Source organism: Artemia franciscana, unplaced genomic scaffold, assembly GCF_032884065.1.
Source record: "Artemia franciscana unplaced genomic scaffold, ASM3288406v1 Scaffold_847, whole genome shotgun sequence".
In the NCBI taxonomy this organism is placed as follows: Eukaryota; Metazoa; Arthropoda; class Branchiopoda; order Anostraca; family Artemiidae; genus Artemia; species Artemia franciscana.
The window spans coordinates 224,421-247,523 of NW_027068448.1; the positions used below are offsets into that span (position 1 = coordinate 224,421).

The 23,103-nt window shown below is 35.1% G+C and overlaps 1 protein-coding gene and 1 long non-coding RNA gene across 2 annotated transcripts; one reads left to right on the forward strand and one right to left on the reverse strand.

Annotated features, from left to right (window-relative positions):
• The first annotated feature begins 3,801 nt into the window (after positions 1-3,801).
• On the forward strand, positions 3,802-7,636 carry LOC136043698 (uncharacterized). Its single transcript, XR_010621689.1, has 3 exons — positions 3,802-3,900; positions 5,768-5,871; positions 6,918-7,636. It is a non-coding gene; the product is annotated as an uncharacterized LOC136043698 (long non-coding RNA).
• A 238-nt stretch (positions 7,637-7,874) lies between these two features.
• LOC136043697 (putative nuclease HARBI1) lies at positions 7,875-17,790 on the reverse strand. Its single transcript, XM_065728590.1, has 2 exons — positions 17,748-17,790; positions 7,875-8,809 (listed from the first exon to the last, which is right to left on the reverse strand). Exon 2 carries the CDS (start codon positions 8,806-8,808, stop codon positions 8,137-8,139), a length of 672 nt encoding a protein of 223 aa, XP_065584662.1. The 5' UTR covers position 8,809; positions 17,748-17,790; the 3' UTR covers positions 7,875-8,136.
• Positions 17,791-23,103: the final 5,313 nt, after the last annotated feature.

A 23,103-nucleotide genomic window follows, 5' to 3' on the forward strand; every position in this document is an offset into this window, starting at 1 on the left:
CCTGTTGACATGATTCTTCTTGATCTGTCCAAAGCATTCAAAAAGGTTTGTCATGAACTCCTCAAAATCAAACTGAAGGCTGCAGGTATTGCATAGCAGATTATAGGCTTCCTCTCTGAAAGATCACAGATTGTCAGAGTTTTTTATTCACAAAGAACTCCTCCTTTCTCTTCTCCCACAACTGTAATAAGTGGCGTGCCCTAGGGCCCTATTCTTGGAGCAACACTTTTCAACTTCTATGTCAATGATCTACCCATCCTTCTTTCAAATCTTATTACCCTTTAGGCTGATGACTCAAAAGTAGTTGGAAAAGCGGCTACTCCCTTTGACCAGCAATAAACTCAAACAGATCTTGACAGTCTAGGAAGATGGGCTAGTATGTGGCTTCTTGCTTTTAATGTTGACAAATGCCATGTAATCCATTTTGGCAAACACAACAAGCATCATAAGTATTTCCTTCAAGACAACTTCCTTTCTCCTGTTTCCGATGAAAAAGATCTTGGGGTTATTATTGACCACCAATTAATGTTGAGCAGCCATGCTAAGTCTGTTTCATCTTCTGTAAATAAATCCCTCGGTATCATAAAAAGAACCATTTCCAGCTGACACCCAAGAGTTTTTATAAAGTTATATAAGGCAGTTCTACAACCATGTCTGAAGATCCGAATGTCATTGGTAGCCTTTTTTATCAAAAAAAGGTAAGAAGTTGCTTGAGGATGTCCAGCGTCGTGCTACTAAGATGGTTAGCAGCATGAATAAATTTCCTTACAAAGAAAAACTATGTCATTTGAAGCTGCTAACACTGACATACCAAAGAAAAAGGGATGATATGATTTTAATAAAAAAAAATCCTTTCTAAAAATACCCTTCTCGGTCTCTTTGCACAGCCCTTGCATTCTGTTACTAGAGGACATTCAATGCTCCCCATGCAGCATTCCACAAGTAGACTTAGAAGTCATTTCTTCAGCCAAAGAGTCATCAATCTGTGGAATCAATTGTCTGAGAAAAGAGTTTCTGCAATTTCAACCAACATGAATAAGTCCCAACTTGATAAGGATTGGCTCTGCCAAGAGCTCCTTTACAATTGGGAAGCTGCAGAGTCCTCCACAAGAGTCTAGATCAACAACCACTGAAGAAGTGGTTGTTGATCTATACTGAGAGGTAGAAGTCAACTGAAGTTGACTTCTACATCTATTTACAGTTTAAGGAGCAGAGTTGAAAAAATTACTGAAGATATTGAAAATCAATTTATAACAACTGAAAAAATGCACCATTTTAATCAATTCAACTTGATGGATACATAAACATCAGTGACAAAACATTTCTCTTTTGTGTTATAAGGGTTGAGTTCCAAGGAGAATTTCAAAACAACTTTTTTTTCCTGCTGAACTTGCAGGGCAGAGTAACTAGCTTCAATACTTTTAAGGCCCTTGGATAGCAAGAAATTGAGTGAAAAAAGGTTTAGGCATTTGCACACAGTCAGTGCTTACTTGACATTACTCAGGAGCTTTTGCAAGAATAAAAATGTTAGTCACCCAGACATTTTGTCTACCCATTGCATTTGACGTTGTGAGCTGTTTGTGGTGAAAAACTAGAGTATTATCCAATGCTATAAAACTTGTGAATGAAATTACACATAAAGCTCTCAATTCTTAGATGTTTGAAATGCTTTGCAAAGAAATGGGTTCCCAGTACACTTACCTTCTTCTTTATGCCATGGTAAGATGGGTATTAAGGGGCAAAATGCTGAGCTGACTGTGTTTTTTATACATGAAGAAAACGGATTATTTGTTTCAGTGGCAAAATAATCAGAAATTTCAAAGACTCTTGTCTGATGATTAGTGGGTAGCCAAGCTGGAATACTTGGCAGGTATTTTTTTTCCTAAATGAGCTAAACATATCTTTTCAAGGGCAACTCAAGGATGTGTTTACATTACAAGGAAAGATGGACAGTTTTTGAAAGAAAATCACTGTGGCTAACATGGTTGGCAGATGGATATCTACAAATGTTGCTGAATTTATGGAAGAGAAGGATCTCAACAATTAAGGGGTATATAAGACTATTCAAGAGCCCTTACAGCAACTGACATAAAAATTTCAATTTTATTACCCACAAGAAGATCAAAGGCACAAATATATATGGATAATAGATTCACTTTTTTCTAACATTAAAGAGGACAAACTAAGAATAAAGAAAACAGAAAGTCTTGTTCATCTTTCCTGTGATGACAGTCTTGCATTAAAATTCAAGCCTTCTTTATCAAGAGCCCATTTTAGGTCTCTGTGAGAAATGAATACTCATTACTGAGTGAGAAAGCTATCGAAATTTTGATTAAATTTTCAACTGTATAATTAGGTGAAACAAATATTTTCAGCTATGGCAGCAATTAAGGCTTGGTACCACTCTTGGCTTCAGATCAAAGTAGCTCTTTTTCTTGCAGTAAGACCATTGAAACTGAATCTCCATACCATGATGTCAAATATACAAGAGCAACCATCATATATATATATATATATATATATATATATATATATATATATATATATATATATATATATATATATATATATATATATATATATATATATGTGTGTGTGTGTATATATATATATATATATGTATATATATATATATATATATATATATATATATATATATATATATATATATATATATATATATAATATATATATATATATATATATATATATATATATATATATATACCAAACAAAAATGACACATTTAGTGGCCAACAAATGTCTAATGGTTGTTGATTGCTGCTCTAGAGGAAGAAGGATTGGAGTTAGGCCCTTATAAATACATTCCTGGGACATACTTCAGCCTCTAGAACCATCCCTGAAAGTTTTATTTTGCTAACATAACCCCTTTCCAAGATAGCCAAAAGTAGCTAAAGTACAATTTTTGAATTAAAAGTAACCTAGTCTATTTATGCCTTGAATTGTCAATTGTTTTGCCTTTTCTTCAAATTCATTAACAATTTTTCAAAGGAGCTGAAAATCCTATACATATCTAGGCTACAATTTAGGCTGGTGTTATATTTTTAACACTTAGGGAGAAGGGTCAACTCCATTTGCAATTTAAATTAATGTTAAATTTTGATTTGCAGCCCAAATTCCAATTAGCCTAGGTCTAGAGCATTAAAATTATGTCTAGGCTATTTCTTAAACATCTTGATTTTCATTCAATCACACAATTTACCAAGATTAGAAACAAAACAAAAATTTTCTTTCAGAATTCAGATAGGCTAGGAATCAATCTGACAAGTAGCCGACAGATTATAATTTTTCAAGCATTAGAAATAACAAAATGTTAGACAAAATAAGTTAACAATCCTTCCCAGGTTACATATAACTTTAACCAGGTAACTTTAACAGGTTACAGTAAAGCTTTAAAAAATAAGTTTTGTGTCTACTTCTGATGTAGAAACTTAATAGCAATCCAAACAAATCCTGAAACTTTTTTTTCCTTTCTTTCTGATATATATAATCCTTTTAATTCTATATATGTAGTTACCACTGAAAATCGGAAAACTAAGAGCCATCTTCACTTTTAATTTTCAGGTCATTTAAGGCCTTTTTTGCGACAATCCGAATTGCTAATCGACAAGCTGACTTAAATCCAAAACGCGTTTTTTGCGACAGGTGGGATTCTTGAAAATCGTTTTTTCCGACAATCCGACAATCCGGTTTCTTGATGGGTTTTTCGATTTCACGAACCCAGTCGGGAGATAGATTATAAGCTGGGATTGCTAATCTTAGAGCGGAAGTTTTGAAATAAACAACACATGATTGATCAAGGATATGAAACAAGCATACAAGAAATCATCACCTCTTGCTACTAGGTGGATGAATCTGATGGAAGCCAAACTTTTCAAAGTAAGTACAAAGAAGCCCTTAAAAAAGGTGGTAGGCTACTGAAAGTCATGGATCCCACTGGGGGATGGAGTGATGGAATTATAGGAAATATGATTCCTCTATAGATTGTCTGATGAAAATTTTGGTAATCAGTTGATTGATAGATAAATAATCTGTTCATTGATAGTGCTCGTATTTTTATAATCATTGGTTGAACTCTTCAGGTGTAGATTTCAAAAAGAAGAGTTTGAAGGCTATGAAATAGGAATTCTAAACTGACAAAATAGAATTCTGGCCATGCACAAGTAACTTGTGATTTTTTTTCACTTTAGGCCTATTTGGATAAATGTTGGGTAATATCCCAAAGTTTGAATCATATAGACCCAAAGACAGGTCAAGAGTTTGAAATTTTGGCAGTAACTTTCACAATGAGGCTCCAAGACTTGTCAAGATACATAGAAATCTTTGTTAAAACCTTTTGATGCTCTAGGTTTGATACTTTATTTAAGGGACATACTTTAGCCTTTAGACCCATCCCTGAAAGTTGTATTTTCCTAACCTAACCCCCTGGTACTCTTTTACATGTTGAACAAATTGTGAAGAAATGCCTGGCCCCTCATTTCACTGATTTGGCTAAAAATCTTGGAAGTATCTTATCTCAAAAAACATCTGATACAATTTAATTGTTTTGTAGAGATGACAAACAATAGCATTAAAACTGGGTATTTGCTTACCTAAAACTGTGTCCCTTCTGTTGTAAAGCATTTTAGATAGATTCTAAGCAAACCATGGGTATATTGCTGTGACAAATGGTTTTGCTTAAATGAATTGTTGGAAAACAAATAGCAAATATAAATTTTCTTTATATAGTATTTTAAGACTAGAGTATCACAAAGTTAAACATTCAAATTGTTTGATTCTGACTTAAGTAAACACAATTCCTGATGGAGTTTTGTTGATACCTGTCTTAAAATTTATTTTTCAAAATATAATATATTGTTCATGGGATAGTAGTGAAAATAGCAACTATGACGATTTTTATCAATATTTTCTTTTGCAACTAATTGTTATTCTCTAGTTACATTTGTGTTCCTTGCTAAGTGGTTGGGAATTCTTTGGAATGCAATCCCTGCTGGAGCTTTGTTGACACCTGCCTTGAAATAATTTGTCTAACTAAAATGCACTGTTTATGGAAGAGTATTGAAAATGCCTGTAAATCCAAACTGTTTTTTTTTTCAATATTTTTGCTTTTTAAAATACTTGTTTTACTCTGGTCATATTAGTGTTCCTGGCTAAGTGGATAACACTCTCAGTTAGAAAGTCTTTATCCACAGGGTACAGGTTTGATTCCTGGTATTGCCAGTTTATTGGGTTTGGAATGGGGGTCACTGATATCACTCAGTAATCTCAGGCAGATTTAAACCAGCTCTAAGATAGTTGGGGTAAAATATCAACAGTATTCTTTATTGTCTCCTCCGTGTCTTCCTTTTTTCTTTTTAGTAGATTTGACATTTAATAAAGTTAACAGTATCCTCTTAAACCTGATCTTGTAGAAGAGTAACTTCAGGTGAAAGTAAATTTCTCATAATTTCCCCTTTGCTTCAATATCATCATGAAATACCAATAGCTAAACTCTTTAATTTTTTGCTTTTGGTGCATGATTTAACATCAAATTTCCATGAATTTCAGCACAGTTCATAATAACATTACTAGTTAAGCATATTTGTTCAGCTATTGGATCATAAGCTCAATACCACCTTCAATGAAAATATAGTGATATTTGTGAAGAGCTGAAGGTAAACTCTTTATGAATTCCTGATATTGTCTTGACCTTAGTTACAAAATTGTAAAATAAGATTTTCATTCAGTAACCAAGCTTTTCTTCTAGGTCCAGATGGAACAACGTACTATATTCCAAAAGATGTGTGCCCAGACTTTGACCCTGCTACTCAAGCTGCATCACAGATTCAAGTAAATCCACAAGATTTCTTGGTAAGAAGAATATAAGGAATCCTCTATCACACATTTTAGTTCTTGTGTTATCTGTGCTGTGCTCTCTGCAGGCAATACATGACGTATGTATTCTAAATATTACAAAAGATAAAAGAACATGAACCATGATTTATTTTATGGATTAATATTTAATCTGTTCTCTCATAAGGACCCTATTTTTATTATTTTCTTTTTTAATTAGAGTGGCATAACTTTAAGAACCTGTTGCAAATAAGCCATGCTTTCTGGGCTTTTAGGCCATGCTCCTACAATCAAATTAATAACAGACTAAAAAAAAAATTCCAAAATTAGCCTTTCTGTAAACTCAAGTATTTACGTGCTTTTATATGTGAGTTTATGTGCTTTAATAATTTTAGACAAGTTCTACTTTGTCTTCTGGATGTGTTTTTGCTTACTTCCTGAGTAATCAAGAGCGTATGAACAAACAACAATAAAAATCTCTCCAATTAATGGTTTTATAATCATTTAGGTTTATGTTAATTTTATTCTGGTTTGTCTTTGTCATATTTATTCTTACTTTTGCAATTGTCATGTATTCTTGGAAAAAGATAAACACCAGCTAGAATATATTTTTATAATATGCTAAATTTTTGCTGCATCTGCCTTTCAGATACTAAAATTATAAACTTATTAGTTTTTTAAGACTTATTGATGCTCTTGCGCGTTTCTCAGACACTGTTGGTAATCTTTTGCGTCATTCCAATAGTTCTGTTTTGTTTTCTTCTCTAGTTTGGTTAAAAGTTGTTATTGTAGTCAGAAAATCTTTTTCTTTTTTTCCTTTCTTTCTTTGTAAATACTCTGTAGTGTATCTTCCTTCTCGGTTATAAATTAATAAATAAGTAAACAAAACCATCAAATATAAGTGTAGTAACTCCCACACTTATTTCTCATATTCAACCATTATATATGCCGGAGCATGCAGCACCACATCACCGCGTGTCAGGGTCAGCTAGTAGCTACATAAGTATGCTTTCTCAACTTTTATGGTGTTTGAAATGAGTCTAAAACATAAAATTTTGTTCAAGGTTCCAATCAACGTAGATGGAGATGAAGATTTATGGAAAAATAAAAGGACCGAATCATCAAAGAAGAAGGACGAAGAAGCCAGGGCTGTTCTCATTGAAATTATGAAACTAGAAGCAACTCGGAGAATGATGGACAGCAAAGACAAACGGGTTAAGAAATTTCAATACGTAGCTGAGCAAATGATAAAAAAGGGAGTTAATCTTCCCAGTGATCTAAAAAGGTCTGGTGAAATGGTTGAAACGCAGTGGAAAAATATGATGCAGCGCGCGAAAAGTTTTACTGACAATTGTAAGAAAACAGGTGAAGCTTCAAAAAAATAAACCCTCATTCTTTGATGATGTATATGACATTCTTAAAGATAAAGCAACCTTTAATCCAGTAATGGTCATTGACAGCATTAATGGTCAACAAAAGCCAGCCTCTGAATTTAAAGATATTGAAGATGAGGTGGAGGAATTGCTATACCATAGCAATTCTCCCTCAACTTTTACTGGAGTATCAAAAATAGTGAAGGCAAGTCTTAAAAAGCCTAGTGGAAGCAAAGCTTTTCAGGAAATGATCAATGTTATGAGTGGAGTATTCGAAATATCCAAGCAGACAGAGAAAAGGCAGAGGGAAATGGCTGATGAAAAAAAATAGATATAAAAAAACGAAGAACCCAAGAAGAAGAGACACGAAGAAAAATTGGAAGTTGCGCGTGATCTCAATGCAACACTACAAGGACTCCTAGAGCTTGAGACTAAAAAATTCAATGCTCTTCAGAAACTGTAACTTTATATGTTGATTATTTTGTCGTGTATTATATTATTCGAACTAGTCTAATTTTGATCGTATCTGAATGCTAGGTTAAAGCTTTAGGTTGAAACATCGAAATCATTTTAATAGCACAGTATTACACATACCCAAATAGCATAGTATATTGAAAACAAAACATTAAAACATATTAATAAGTCTACTGCGTTTGGCTTTACCTTCATTGCTCTCTTGGGCCCTTGTTAAGGGAGCAACTGGAATTTGTAAGTCCAATCCACCACTTGGATCTACAAATGTCGTGTTCATGCCATCCCATTTGAAATACAAATATTGTGTAATAAACAAGATGCAGTCACTATTACACTAGCCCTTTCAACACTTGTATTTACAAATTGAGTTCTTTGAAATCTATTTTTAAGGTCACCAAAAGCATTTTCGATAACTACCCGTGACTTTGACATTTGCTTATTGAACGCACGCTTTTTCTTTTGAAGTAACTGCACTTGAGTCTTTTAAAACTGGTATCAACCATGAAAGGCAAGGAAAGGTTGAGTCACCAATTACTTGATAATTTGAGTTGGTAAAATATGCATTCTTTGATGTTTCGACTCCAAACCAGAGAGATGAGTTGCAAAGAACTCTACTGTCATGGGCTGACCCTGGGAATCCCACACTTACATAGGAGAATAATTTATTTGGTAGGCACACAGCAATAATTATTATTGAGTGGAACATTCTCCTGTTTAAGTAGGAAATCTGGTCACTTTCAGGGGCTTTAATCTTAATATGGCATCCATCTATTGCACCTATAATCCCAGGCACAGGCAGTCCAGACTTCACTGAGGATTCAAAACTTAGTGCAATATCGCCCACTTCACTTGGACCTGGCCACCTTATAAAGTCTTTCACACAAATAAAAGCTAAGATATTGCAGACTCTTGTGATGGCTTGCCAAACTGCTGTTACTGATCTTGCAAACAGACTTGACAATTCCCGTAAATAGCACTGTTTGGCCAAGTACCATACAGTTATAAGGCATGTTTCTTGGATGGTCATTGGTTCAGTTCCACCCTGGCCTTTCATCTCAATGTGTTTTGTCACATAGTCTTCAAGCTTTTTGAAGGTAGTTCTTGTCATCCTAAAAGGGATAAAATGCATTTATTGTACACATGAATAAATTAATAAAGGGAATGAAGCTAGATTGATCTTACTTGTTATTCTGATTGCTATAAATATTATGTAAAATTAGGAATGGCTCCTTTAATATATATTATCCAAAAATGTACAAAATAAAATTATCTAAAATTTGACACTAATAAAGATAAGAGTCAAATTTTCATCATAGGTTACATGGCTAAAGTTTACTATTTCTTCTAGTGAAAATTCGTGAAGACTACATCTTTATCTGACAATCTTTCAATCAATCAAGTGACTGATGAATCATTCTTGATACATGAGTCTTCTGTCAATAGACTGATGGCCGTTTAGAATATGACAGCTCATTCATATTTCAAGGGTCATTCCATGAGTAAAGCTCTCATATTCCAGACTAGGTCATCTGCCTCTTGACTGATGACTTTACAATGATACATTAACCAGAAAAAAACCATGCAGCTTGCTAGTGCAGATGTGCATGTAATTTGCTGAAATTCTATGAAACTGATCAAATAAATTTTAATTTAGTTATCAGTTTATCATTTTTTAAATTTAAAATTAAAAGTTTTTAAATTTAGTTATCAGTTTTAGCATGTAGACACATCCCTGAAAGTTTCATTTTCCCAACCTAACCCCTTTGCAAGATAGCAAGAAGTCACTAAACTAAATTTTTACTGGCTATTTGACTGAAATTTTAAGCCGAGTCTTTTTTCTAAATTTAGGAAGTGTATTTGTAGATCTTGATTGCAGTTGAACAAAGTTTTGAAGCTGAGAATACTGGATTTTCACTTCTGCAGACGTTGGCATGCAAAGACAATTATTTGGTCAGATAATAGCCTATATGCAAATAACACAGCTTTGTGCAAATTTTGATTAAAAATCTATCCAATTTTCCTAAGAATTACATAAGGTCATGAATATCAACTTCTGAAGAACCACTAAATCAATTGGTTGGGCTAAAATGAAAATACATACAGTACCTTTTTATTTAGCCTAGTTTTAAAAGCATAGTGAGCCAGTTCCACAATTGTGGGAGGTTGACATCTGCTAGACCTTCTCTATACCTACACATAATACCCTGAGCATTCTACTCTACTGAATAAAAAACTCTCAAAATTTTAACTAGATGTGTTTAAACATTGAATAAGCTTGGGAGGAGGGCTACTTGCACTCCAATGTCTTTTGACTCTTAAAAAGAGTGCTAGAACTTTTAATTTCTATTCAACTTAGCTCCTTTAAAAGTTTCAATAATTTTTCTAGCTGAGCTAGGCCTATTTACAGATCTTTGAAACCTCATTAATTTTGATTGAGCAAAGTTGTAGTAAAGCTAAAAGCAGCTTTCTTGTTCTTTCTTTAAGCAAGAGACCTATTTTCCAATATTTTACTTTCATAACACAAAGATTTTAAAGGTCACTGCTCTCTGAAGAGAGAAGGGGTGGATATAGGTAATTCAAATATCCTCCTTGGTCCTGGGACATACTTTAGTCTTTAGACTCATCTCTGAAAGTTTCATTGGGCTCAATTTTTGACAAAGGCTCAAATTTAAAGAAGACCAATATGGATGAAAATTGATAAAACAAGCTCTAAGATTATCTCCCATCATTTTAGTCCACATTTCTAGCAGGATTCTTAAGTTTTGATTGGACAGCTTTGAGGTAGCTCCTTGAAGAAGGGGTTAGCTAACCTCCAGTCTCTTTGTTCAATTAATAATGATACATGAACTTTTCATTTTTGTTCAAATGAGCCCTCTGCTGATCTTTTAGGGTTATTAGTTTGATACCATCAAACCTGAGGAAAGACAAACAAATAAACATGCATCCATGGTTGTTCTGCTGGTAAAAAAAGTACAATTTTCAATGTTTTTTAGATAAAATTTTGAAACCTCCATAGCAGGGTTCTCTGATATGCTGAACCTAGAGGTGTGATTTATGTCTATCTCTCCTGGTTTTGCTACTTTAGGGTCTTCCAGGTAAGCTAGGACAATGAAATTTGGCGGGCATATCAGGAACCAGACGAGATTAAATTATAAATTGTGATTTCCCCAATTTGACCATACGGGGGGGATTGCGGGGACTGAAACTGGAAAAATTAGAAAAAATGAGGTATTTTTAACTTACAAATGGGTAATTGGATCTTAATGAAATTTTATGTTTGGAAAGATATTTTGTCTCAGAACTCTCAGAAAGATATTTTGTCTCAGAATTTTAAATCTTGACTGGATCCGGTGACATTGAGGGGAGTTTGGCAGGGACCTAAAATCCTGGAAAATGCTTAGAATGGAGGGATTGGGATGAAACTTGGTGGGCAAAATAATTACAAGTCCTAGATACAGGATTGACATAACTGGAATGGATCCGCTCTCTTTTAGGGAATTTTTTTTTGTTTGGGGGGGGGGGGGTTAATTCTAAAATTAGAAAAATGAGGTATTTTTAACTTACAAAGGAGTGATCAGATCTTAATGAAATTTCATATTTAGAAGGACCTTGTAACTCAGATCTCTTATCTTGAATCCCAACCGGATTCTGTGTCATTGGGGAGGGGGACTGGAAATCTTGGAAAACGCTTAAAGCAGAGAGATTAGGGTGAAACTTGGTGGGGTGAATAAGCACAAGTCCAAGATATGTGGTGGAAATAACTGGACCGGATCGGCTCTCTTTGGTGGAGTTGCAGGGGGGGGGGGAGTAATTAAGAAAAATTAGAAAAAAATCAGGTGTTTGCACCTTATGAATGGGTGATCAGATATTAATGAAATTTGATCTTTAGAAGGATCTTGTGCTTTAGAACTCTAATTTTAAATCCCGACCAGATCCGTTGACGTTGGGGAGAGCTGGAGGGGGAAACTGGAAATCTTAGAAAATGCTTAGAGTGGAAAGATTGGGATGAAACTTAATGGGAAGAATTCGTGAATTCTTCACGAATTCTTCACAAAAATTCGTGAAGACTACATCTTTATCTGACAATCTTTCAATCAATCAAGTGACTGATGAACCATTCTTGATACATGAGTCTTCTGTCAATAGACTGATGGCCGTTTAAAATATGACAGCTCATTCATATTTCAAGGGTCATTCCAAAAGTAGAGCTCTCATATTCCAGACTAGGTCATCTGCTTCTTGGCTGATGACTTGACAATGATACATTAACCAGAAAAAACCATGCAGCTTGCTAGTGCAGATGTGCATGTAATTTGCTGAAATTCTATGAAACTGATTAGAATTTTAGCAACAAAGAAATAAGAGGAGTCAGCTATGTTTGGCACAAAATTGATACGCAATTATGTCAATTTGTACTCTTCAGTTTAGTCAGTCAAGCACAGTAGCATGGAAAACTGTATACCCCTTTGTGTACCTGAAATGGGTCCAAAATTCGTCCTCACTCATGCAGGGGAGAATTCGATCTATAAAACCTTCATTTCTGGACACCTCATTCCTGTTCAGCAACAAGCAGCCTACCCCACAAGCAAAAATTCTGGCTATTTCATTTATATTTGTGTCCACTTCATCGTCACTAGAACTACTTGAATCACTACTATCCAGAAGCTGGAAGACTGCATTCACGATGATGATGATGATGACGAATTTAATCCTCCTTCTCACTGTCGTGACTTGAGGATCATGCACTTTGGATGAACACTGCTGAAATAAAGAAAGTCAATCATAGGGATTTATCCCTTGAGATCTTGTGTAAGAATTCAATTGTTGCTGAAATCACTGTTACATTCTCATCAGTTGCTGCTGAGCTACCAAGAAGATCATGGTAGTCTTTAAGTTTGTTTACACACATAAGATCATGAAGTTTTGTCTATGCCAATCAGTGACTGGGCACTGTAGTAGAAAGTGATTTACAGTTTCCACTTGATCACAGTAGCTACACTTTAGGTTTTCATTATAGAAGTGGGCTGAGTATGAATTTGTTCCTACATGTTCTGATTGCAGCCTGAATAGTATTTTGCCCTGTTGTCTTGATAACTTGCTGTTAAGTTCTTTTTCAAAAAACTATTTCTGTTTCCTGGTAACAAACCAGTTTGAACTTTTAGCTTGATTATTTATGAAAGATTCGTGTTTTAACTTCTGTATAATTGAACTAATAGCATATACTATAGATGGTGTTACAGCACTGGATGTCTCTTCTCCTGATATAGTTGCATCTTTAGCTGCCAGATCTGCTTGTTCGTTTCCTGGTATGCCCATGTGACCAGGTGTCCATTGAAGGGTTAAGTGTATACCCATATTGACAACTTCTTGTATTGATGTGTGGCATAAAACGGTTTCTGGGGCTGGTTTCTTAGACCAATAAAAACTTTTAAGGTCCTAAAATAGCACTTTTAGAGTCAGAGCAGATTCTTACATTAGCTCCCGGGGTAAATGAGAAAGATGCAAAGTTTGCAGCCTTGGTCAATGCAATTACTTCAGCATCAAATACAGTCAAGTTTCCATCAAGCTTGAATTTCTGCACTTTGGACTTGGACGGGACAGCAAATGCAGCTCCAACTCCATTTTTATTTTTATAAGCATCAGTATATATGCCAATATAGTCAGTAAAACTTACTTCTGTGAGGTACTTGAATGAGTTTGCTAGATCCAGCCCTTCCAAGGTTTCAAGGTCTTCTAAGAACTCTTTACTCTGGTAGTCCCATATGGGGGTGGGTATTAGATCTCCTATATGAAGCATTTCAGATAATTAGGGCTCAATGCCCTTTTCTCTAAGAGCATTAATGCCAGTTGACCGGCCATTATTTTTATTTGTTGAAAGCCATAGTTGTCCATGTCTCAGCAGGCAAGATTTCAGAGGATGATTTTTTTCTTCAGGTGTTTAAGTCCACTGATAAGACGTCGTACCTCTAAGTCTTCTAGGCCACTTTCAGATATTAAGAATGTCAAAGGTGTAGTTTTTCGAGCCCGGAATGCTATTCGAAGGGCAGAACTCTGAATACACTCCAGTTTTCTGAGGGTGGTTTTATTGGCTATTTGATAAATTATTGAACCATATTCCAATTTTGGCCTGATGTATTTTGTGTAGAATTCAATTAAGAAGTCACATTTGGGACCCCAACCCAACTTGTGGCTGACAGTATCTTCATTATATTTAACCTCCTAATACAAGCAGCTTTAGTTTGATTTATATGAGTTCTGAATGTAAGTCTCCTGTCAAAGTGACGCACTAGCCACTTGATTTCACCAACAACATCCAGTAGAGTACTATTTAATGTGAGTTTAGGATTATTGATTTTTGTTTTCCTAGTATATATCATTACTTTGGTTTTCTCTACCGATGATGAAATATCTGCTTGCATAGCCCAACAGCTTATCCGATTAAGTGAATCTTGAAGAATTGATTCTACTTCAATGACTGATCTACCAACAGCCCAAAGACAATTATCATCTGCAAAAATACCCCCTCTGACGTTTCCAGTTTCAATGGGGATGTTAAACTCACAAATATTGTAATAGACAGGACCTAATACTGACCCCTGAGGTACCCCTCTTTTTCTGTGTATCAGATTTTATGATGCAGCTTTTCCGAAAATAACCTTCATATCTCTATCCTCAAGGAAAGACAAGGAAAAGGCCAATAATCTGCCTCTTATCTTTGCTTCAAGGACTCCGTCCAAAATTTGACGATGGACCATGGTGTCAAATGCTGCCTTTACATCCAGAAACACAGCAACAAGGACTTTTTGGTTTTCAAGGGCATATAGGGCATCATTCAAGATCATAAACATAATATCATCTGTGTTTCTGCGTTTTCTGAATCCGTACTGTATATCTTGTAGCCCTTTATTTATTTCAATCATTGTAGTCAATCTTTGCTTGACAAGTCGTTCATATATTTTCCAGCAACAGGTAGTAAGGTGATAGTTCTATAGTTTTCAATCTTACTTTTATCTTTACCTTGTTTTGGTATGAGTTTTACTGTACCGTCTTTCCATGATTTGGGGAACAAGCCATGATCCCATGTTTCATTTATGATGCCTAGTAGAATTTGCACCCAGTCTACTGGTAGGTTTTGAATAAAATAAGGGTATATGCCATCATCTCCAGGCAAAGTTTTTTGGAGTGACTTGATTACAGTAGTCATTTCCTGGAGAGAAAAGGGGCCGTTATATGGTGTGTTGTTGTCTATCTGAGACATGCGCTTCACCTTGGATTTTTGAGCAATGACTTCTTCAACAAAGGGGTCCTCAACACTAACAATGCTTGCAAGATTCTATGCAGCAGCATTTTCTTTATCAATATCTGATATTAAAAACCCGTTTTTATAAACTAAAGGTGGGTTTATGCTTTCTTGACTGTCTCTGGATAACAGTTTCTTAATGGGGGTGTATGTTTTAGTCACTGGTGTACGAAAGTCCAGGCCATCTAAGAATTTAATCCATGAATCTTTTTTTTGCTCTAACTATTGTCTTTTTGAGTCGTGCATTACTTCTTTGCATTTCTACATACAGCTCATAGGTTCTATATATAGTAGCCCCCTTTCCAGCTTTTATTAATAAATTTTTGAATATTACAATATTTTCATCTGTGTTAGTAGTTTGCTCTAGTTGGACATTCACATTGGATCTATTAAGTATATTTCTAGATACATTCCAATCCATACATCTTAATTGAGACATTGATAATCTATTGCCATCAGTATTTCCATCAGGATTTGGTACATGATAATTTTTATCTAACTCTAGCAGGATAGGGTTACGGTCACTATATAATGAGCTGTCTTCACAACAGGATATGTTTGATCTATTCAAAAGTGCAGGGGAAGAAAACATCAAATCAATTGTGGTATATGAGCCTGTGTTACTGTTTAGTCGGGTTGGTAAATTCTTTTGGGTTAGGACACAAATATTTTATTCATTAGAAGTTCTACTATATGAATTCCACTTCTATTTGTAGTTCCACAATTACACCATATATTAGAATGTGAATTAAAATCACCAACAATGATAAACATGTCTCTTGGGGGGATATTTTCGATTATTGTAGACAAAACATCACTAATTTGGGGAGAGTCACCTTGAGGGTTATACACATTGAATATATTAACAGTCATATTTTTACTTAAAAATACTCTACAGCCCTGAACTTCAATTTTATCAAATTTGTCTAGGTATTGGGTTCTAATTGGAACAAAATTGATATTTTTCTTTATTCCAACTAAGATTCCCCTTTATCTGCATTGATTCTATCCTTCCTTAAAATGTTGAATCCTTTAAAAGTTGGACTAATATGGGCTTTAAGATGTGTGTCTTGTATACAGAAGATGTTTACATCATTCATAAGGCAATAGTTAACCAGCATATCTTTATTTGTTTTAACTATGGATCTTGCATTCCAGGATAATAATTTTAGGGAACTGGTCATTTTCTTGTACATTCTGAAATGATTTGGACAACATCTACTTCACCAATATTTAGGTTTATCAAAAAGGAGCAAACCTTTTGGATTTTTTGAGATAACTAAAATTGTCAAATTTTACAAAGTCTTCAGAAAATACCAATGAAATGGCCATTTTAGTCATAATTTCTCTTTTTGTCTCTTTAATAATTGCATCGAAAGTATGGTTCAATGTTGAGTGGGTTGAGGTGTTTTTCTGATAGGCTTCTTTGTGTACAGCTTGTACATAAGTCTTGTGTACAGCAGAGGCTCGTTTGTACCCTAATTGGTATAATTCAGCAACATTTAGTATTTACTGATTTTTCTGTCTTTCAGGGCATGTTTAAGAAGTTGATGAATGATTTCCCTTACAATTAATACACCTATATTTCGAAGCCCTGCTCTGGGCATCCTCAAGTTTCAACGGGCGATCCTTGGATGCATGTTTGCTAGAGCACCGCAGGCATGTAGAGTGTTCTGCTTTACAATTCTTAGCAATGTGACCTTATTTTTGACATTTGAAACACTGTAAAACTTTTCTGTTATATTCATTAACTTCTCTTTCTCTTCCAAAGCATGTAACTTTTGGGGGTAGAGTATTGCCACAAAATGTAATTAGTATTGACAAACTATCCTCTAAGATTTTGGATTCTCTATTGAAATGTTTCATTCTTTTTGCAGATTTTACAGTCAGTGTAGAGTAAACACTTTCAATAATTTATTCTTCAGATAAGTATTTTGGTATGCCTTTGATGACACCTTGAGAAATTTTTTCCTGTAGTTCAATTGATACATCCTGGTCACAAATTGAGCTTAATGATAATAGTTTCTCTGCTGTATTGTTGGAATCTACGTGTTTGACCATTTTTGGAACTTTACTGAATATTTCAAATGCAAACTTTTTGTGGCCAACCACACTAGTTAGGAATTTAAAAACATTTGAATCTTCTGGGAATTGCTTTCCATTTTCATTTAGGGGCACTTTCACTGCAATAGGAAAAATCTCATAGTCAGGAATATATTCTTTTTGTAGTAGCTGGTGAACATTGTTAACACTTTGGCTTCTTTTCTCATGATTTTGTACCTTGGAGGAATTAGGGGAGTGGTTTTGCCTGGGTGAACTACACTGGCTCTTACTGTTTGTGATGATCCCTTCAGCTGGAAAAGGATTTATAGCACTTAAATTTTCATTACAGTCTTCCATCTGTGGTAGTGGTGGGAAGTCTGGGTCATTTGCCCAAGATTCTGGGAATCTGTTATTTATTCTCATAGGGGATAAGTCAGGCAAGTGATTTAATGTGGGATAATTAATTGGAGATAGCTGAATTGGGTTCCAGTCACTGATGATGGAGCAGTAATGTACACCGGTTGTCCATTTTGAAGAAAGCCATAAATAAGCAGGTTGGAATTAGTGATCATGTTTCTATCAGGTGGTTCTGACCCCATCACTTCACTTGGCAGTAAAAACCACTTTTACTAAGCCTAGATTTGAGCGATTCCTTACTTACACAAAAATAATTAAGATTTCAAGAAAAAGATTATTAATCCTACCGTTTAATCTTTTCCTCCAAACTGCATTCACAGATTAAACAGCTGTAACTTTTAAAATATTTGCCATTTTAATAATACCAATGTGTTTTTTCTCTTCAATCCGTATACTAATCTTCGGGTTATGATTCAAATAGTAAATTTTCGTTTTTTCATGACGAATTTATAATCTCAATTGAGAATCCCAGATTGTCGCAAAAAAAAGCCTTTAACCAAGCATCGCTTGAACTCCTTTCAGTGTTTATTTATCTGAGCTCTTTCAACTCAATCCAGTAAACCCCTATCCAAAGCAATCCCCATGCAACTCAGCCCACATTTAATTCAACTTTTGTTTAACTGAACCTTAACTCAGCCCCTATTTTAACTGAGCCCCAGTTTAGGCATTTTAATCTAAGGTGAGACTTAACGTAAACTGTGCATTTTAAAGGATTTGAATCAAATTGGGAATGAGTTGTTTGAGACTTAAATGGGAGCTCAAAAGAAAAATTTGATGGCTCATCTTAAATCAGGACTGAATTGACAGGAGTTAGGTCTGTTAAAAGGGTTGGGTAATGGGGGTTTTTTTGAACAAGGGCTCTGCTGTATGAAAACCCAAGTTATAAAACATTTTTCGCGGTCAGTGGGTTAGTTTAATCTTTCCAAGGCATTTGTTACTTTTTTCTTACTAAGTGATTCCGTTTTGCCTAGAAAATTCTCAGAGATTCAGTGATTGTTTTTAAAATGGCTAGAATAGCTCAAAGCCTTAAACAAAACGAGCACAAATGACAAATTTGGAATAAAATTACTTTTGACAGTTTAGCTTTGAGGAGACATCTTTGAAGCTTAGAGAAGAGTGATTTTGAGAACTTAAAAGGAACAAGAATGTATGTTTTGTGGTTTACGCAACATATTTAAAAGAAAAACTGTTTCAAGCAAAGTAGATCAAAATTTTTCCTTGTCTTTGTAGGTTTCTGAAAATGGTAATTGGTTGAAAATACAAAACTGACGCAACAAAACAAATAGCCCTTTATGGGCCTTCAGAAAATTAAAAACATATTGAATTGTGCCCATTGTGCTCAAAATAACCATGGTGCAACGAAAGAAAATCCCTGCCAGAATGCGATTTCAATGTCTAATCTGTACAAGCACCCGACACACATGCTACCACCCTAGCTGCCCATCTAACAAGTCATCGAAGTTAATGACCTCAAACGCCCAAAATGATTGAATTTTACATTGTCAAACGTTTCGTCTCCTGGAATATGAATGGTAGTCTTAGTACCAAAATTACCGTGCTTGAACATCTCTGCCTCACCAAAGAAATTATTTGTCTCCAAGAACACTTTCTGTCTAACGACAGTAGAAATATATTCGATGCCTTACCCTCACAAACGGTCCATTTTGTACCAGCGAAAAGCTAAGAAACGAGGGCGCCCCTCGGGTGGACTTGCTACGGTAATAAGTGGGCATATCAACTCCGAATTGTTCGCTAGTTCCGACCATTTCTTAGCAGTTAGAGTTGGTGAGACTTTTATAATAAATGTGTACCTGCCCACCGACTACAGAGACGATTGCTCCAAAATGAAGTTTGCTCTAGCCTGCAAAGAACTGGGGAAATGTATGAATAAAATTAGTGCTTCTCATCTCCATTGGATTTTATTGGGGGACTTTAATTGTGATATATCCAAAAGTGAAAGCTCGCGTTCAGCTCTTCTGCTTAGTCTGATTCCAAATGAAAGTGCTCTTGTACCGAAAGCAGGTGACTTTACGTACATTCACCCTACCGGATCAGTTTCTAACCTTGATCATGTCCTTGTATCTAGTAGTATTTTTAGTAGCTCATTAAAAGTAGATGTGCTCCGTGAATTTTTTGTTTCTGACCATTTACCGCTATCGTTCCGAATCAGTGCACCATTTTATCGAATGCACGCAAATCGACCTTTAAAATAGAGAACAATCATTGAATGGAGTAAAACTGATTTGACTCAGTATCAGTACTGGCTTGATAATCTACTTTCGAAAATAAAAATATCTTTTGACTTGCTCCAAACATCAGTACCTATTCCCACGTCTAAAATTCGTCTAAAACTAAATACGTACTCGTCACTTATTTCACATGCGCTACTACAAGCGGAATCGCACTTTGTCCCTCGATCCAGAGTCCGTGTTGGGTCACAAGTTAAGGGCTGGTCCGGAAACCCATCCCTTGTTGAAGCCTGCCAGAAGGCCAAATTTTGGCAAGGCATATGGATAGAATGCGGGAGACCCAAGAACGGCATAGTGAACCAAATACGGATTTTCACAAAGCGCCATTTTTCCAAAGAACTGCAAAAACATAGAGCCGCTATTCGTTCTGATTTTTCAGAAAAGATAATGAGTAATCCGACGCTTCTGTGGAAAAGTTTGACCCGCAACCAGAGTGAAACAAACAACCAGAGTGAAACAAACGCTCCATCAGCTCATATCTCTGCTGTGGCCTGGCAACAGCATTTTTTGAAAGAGTTTTCATATCCTGATTCCAAAGTAGAATATCCCCTTAAATGTGATCTCAATCGGATACCGTCAAAAAAGGCTGTACCCACGTTTATTGTTTCACTGTCTGATATTATGAATTCTGCGCAAAAATTAAGAAACCTTTTTCGAGGGGTACAGATAATATTTGTGCTAAATACATTCTTCTTGGAAGTCCCCTACTACTTTGTCACCTTGATCTCATGTTCCAAATGGTGTTCACAACTGGAATAGTTCTAACCTTGTTCTCTTCTGGTCGTCTTACTCCTGTTCCAAAAAAAATAAATCGCTGAATGAGTGTTCTTCATATCACCCTATTACGGTTGCTACTACTTTCTGCAAGATGTTTGAAACATTCGTAACGCCAGAAATTACAGATAAAAGCTACATGCCGCCATATCAGTTTGGCTTCCAAAAAGGCCTAGGATGTTCCCACGCGCTTACTGCATATCGTCAATACTTATAGATGCTGATAAGTCTGGTGATTCGCTCGTCCTAGGGAGTCATGATGTAAGCCATGCTTTCGACTCTCTGATTCACGCACAGATTCTCCTTGATTTATATAAACGGGGAGTTGACAGGTCTGCCATTCATGCTTTGTATGATATGTATAACCATTTTGCTGTTGTAATCGGGCTACCTAATGGGACCATAACACGTTTCGTTATTCAAGTCCGTCGAGGCGTCAGACAGGGTGCCCTTACCTCTCCACTTGCCCTTAATAACTGTATACTGAATGCCCAATCCAGCGCAGTTCCTTTGTGTATTTTAAAAGGGATTGATGTGTCACTTATCGCTTATGCAGATGATATTTTAACCCCAGTCGAACAGTACAGTCGTTCGAAAGAAATTTTGAAATTTTAAGTAAAGAATATGCTAAGATTAACCTTATCTTCAATAGAGAAAAATCGGACGTGGTTCTGTTCAACTGGGTTGAAACTCGAGCAGGATTTACTATTAATCTCGACGGCGCGCCAGTTTCCCAAAAATCACAAATGAAATATTTAGGGCTTCCTATCGGTAACACTCTTAAAGCAACTAGAAGGCTCTTGATCCTTCATTTCCAACGTCGAACAGGAACTGCATACGGAAGCTTGATAGCAAAGAAACTTCGACTCAACCGCAAACTGCTAGTGAAACTTTACAATGCTTCTGCACTCCCGAATTTCCTATACCTTGCACCTTTTTGGCGTACGTTTACGATAACCGAGACGAAGGAACTTCGGCGAATCTATATCTGGTATGTCAAATACCTGCTTGCCCTTCCACCGTGGTCAAGAAACTCCTGGGTCATTAAAAGATACGGCAGCATAGACCCGAATGCTTCTATCAGAAAAAGCATAGAAGCTTATAATAGTAGAATTGGTCGGCACCCATGGACCGCTATTTTGATTCAACGAAAATTTTGCTTTTGTATGTTTTAATTGTTTTTAAGTAAGGTGAAGTGTTGCAAAGTTTTTTGTGTAGTTTTTTAAGTCATTTTCTTTTTCATCTTTTCTTTTATTCACATTATACTCCGTTTTTCATGTGTATTATAACGGGTTATAAATAAATTCAATTCAATAAAAGAATAAAAATTTTGAAAAATCATTTATTGGCCATAAAATGAATAAATTTTCAAACACTATTTCAGCAATCTAAAAAATCAAGAAGGCCAAGATTAATGAATCTGTTGGTTTTTATTAGTTCTTTCAAAAATATATTGCACAAATCACAGAAGTTTTCGATAAACCCAATTTTTTGTTCTTTTTAAATTTCGAATCCACTTTTTTTTGTTTTTTCTAAATATTGATCATAACATTTATTCAAGGTTTATTCACACTTACAAAAAGAATGAAACTAATGAAAATAAAATAATTCTTTGATAAAATAGGACAGCAAACAAAAGTTTAACTTCGAATTTCTATTTGGCTTAGGTTTTTAAAATCCAGGGTTTGTCACACAATGAGTCTTTTGGGTATTTACCTATTTCTGATGTGTCGCAAGTAAACAATTCAAAAGTCTATGATATCTTAAAAGTATTTATGATCTCCAGTTAAAATAGTTCATAAGAACTTGTATTTTATTAGTATTGCTTTTTTGCATTCATTATTTTGGGAGAACTGATCATTGGAAATCAATCACTGCTTCAAAGAGAAAAGATTTTTTTTAAAATATGCTCTATTCAACAACTCAAGCTCTATCACAAATGCCACTAGCTAAATTTATAGCAACTAGACTAAATTGCCTTGTAAATATCTTCATAATACTATTTTTTTAATTTACACTTTTATCGTATTTTAGAAATTTATATCGATCTTGCAACATAGATCTCGCCGTTTTCCAAGCTGTATTACAAATGCCACTAAACAAATTCATAACAACTAGACTGAATTGCCTTGTAAATATCTCTGTAATACTATTCGTTTTTTAAATTAAACTTTTATCGTATAGTAGAAATTTATAACAATCTTGCAACATAGATCTCAAAAATTTCCCTTAAAAATGTGCTTTTTAATGCTCCTTTTCATTATACTCTACAAAAAACAAGCTGAAAAAAGAGCTTTGAATTCAGCCTTTAAAAAATAGTTATAATGTACACTGTGGCCCACAATTTAGTTTTACTGGTTGTTATTGAAATATGGGGGGGGGGCACCCAAAGATCAATTTTGGTTATCACATGGAACTTTTTGATGGAGTCATTGAACAGCTCTCTTTGTTGGAAAAAAAGACAAGACACGCGTGCTACCTATGTAGAGTATGGTTTCTTGTTTTGAAGGTAGGGGGTTTTACGCTACCTATATGCCGTTTTTGGCAATCGCAATTCCAATGGAATACTTCTTGCTTTGCTTTGATGTAATTTTTGGGCAATTTCTGGTTCTTTATGAAT

What these genes read in the sequence shown, in the direction of transcription:
- LOC136043697 (XM_065728590.1), bottom strand. Translation starts at nt 8,808, where the DNA reads ATGACAAGAACTACCTTCAAAAAGCTTGAAGACTATGTGACAAAACAC.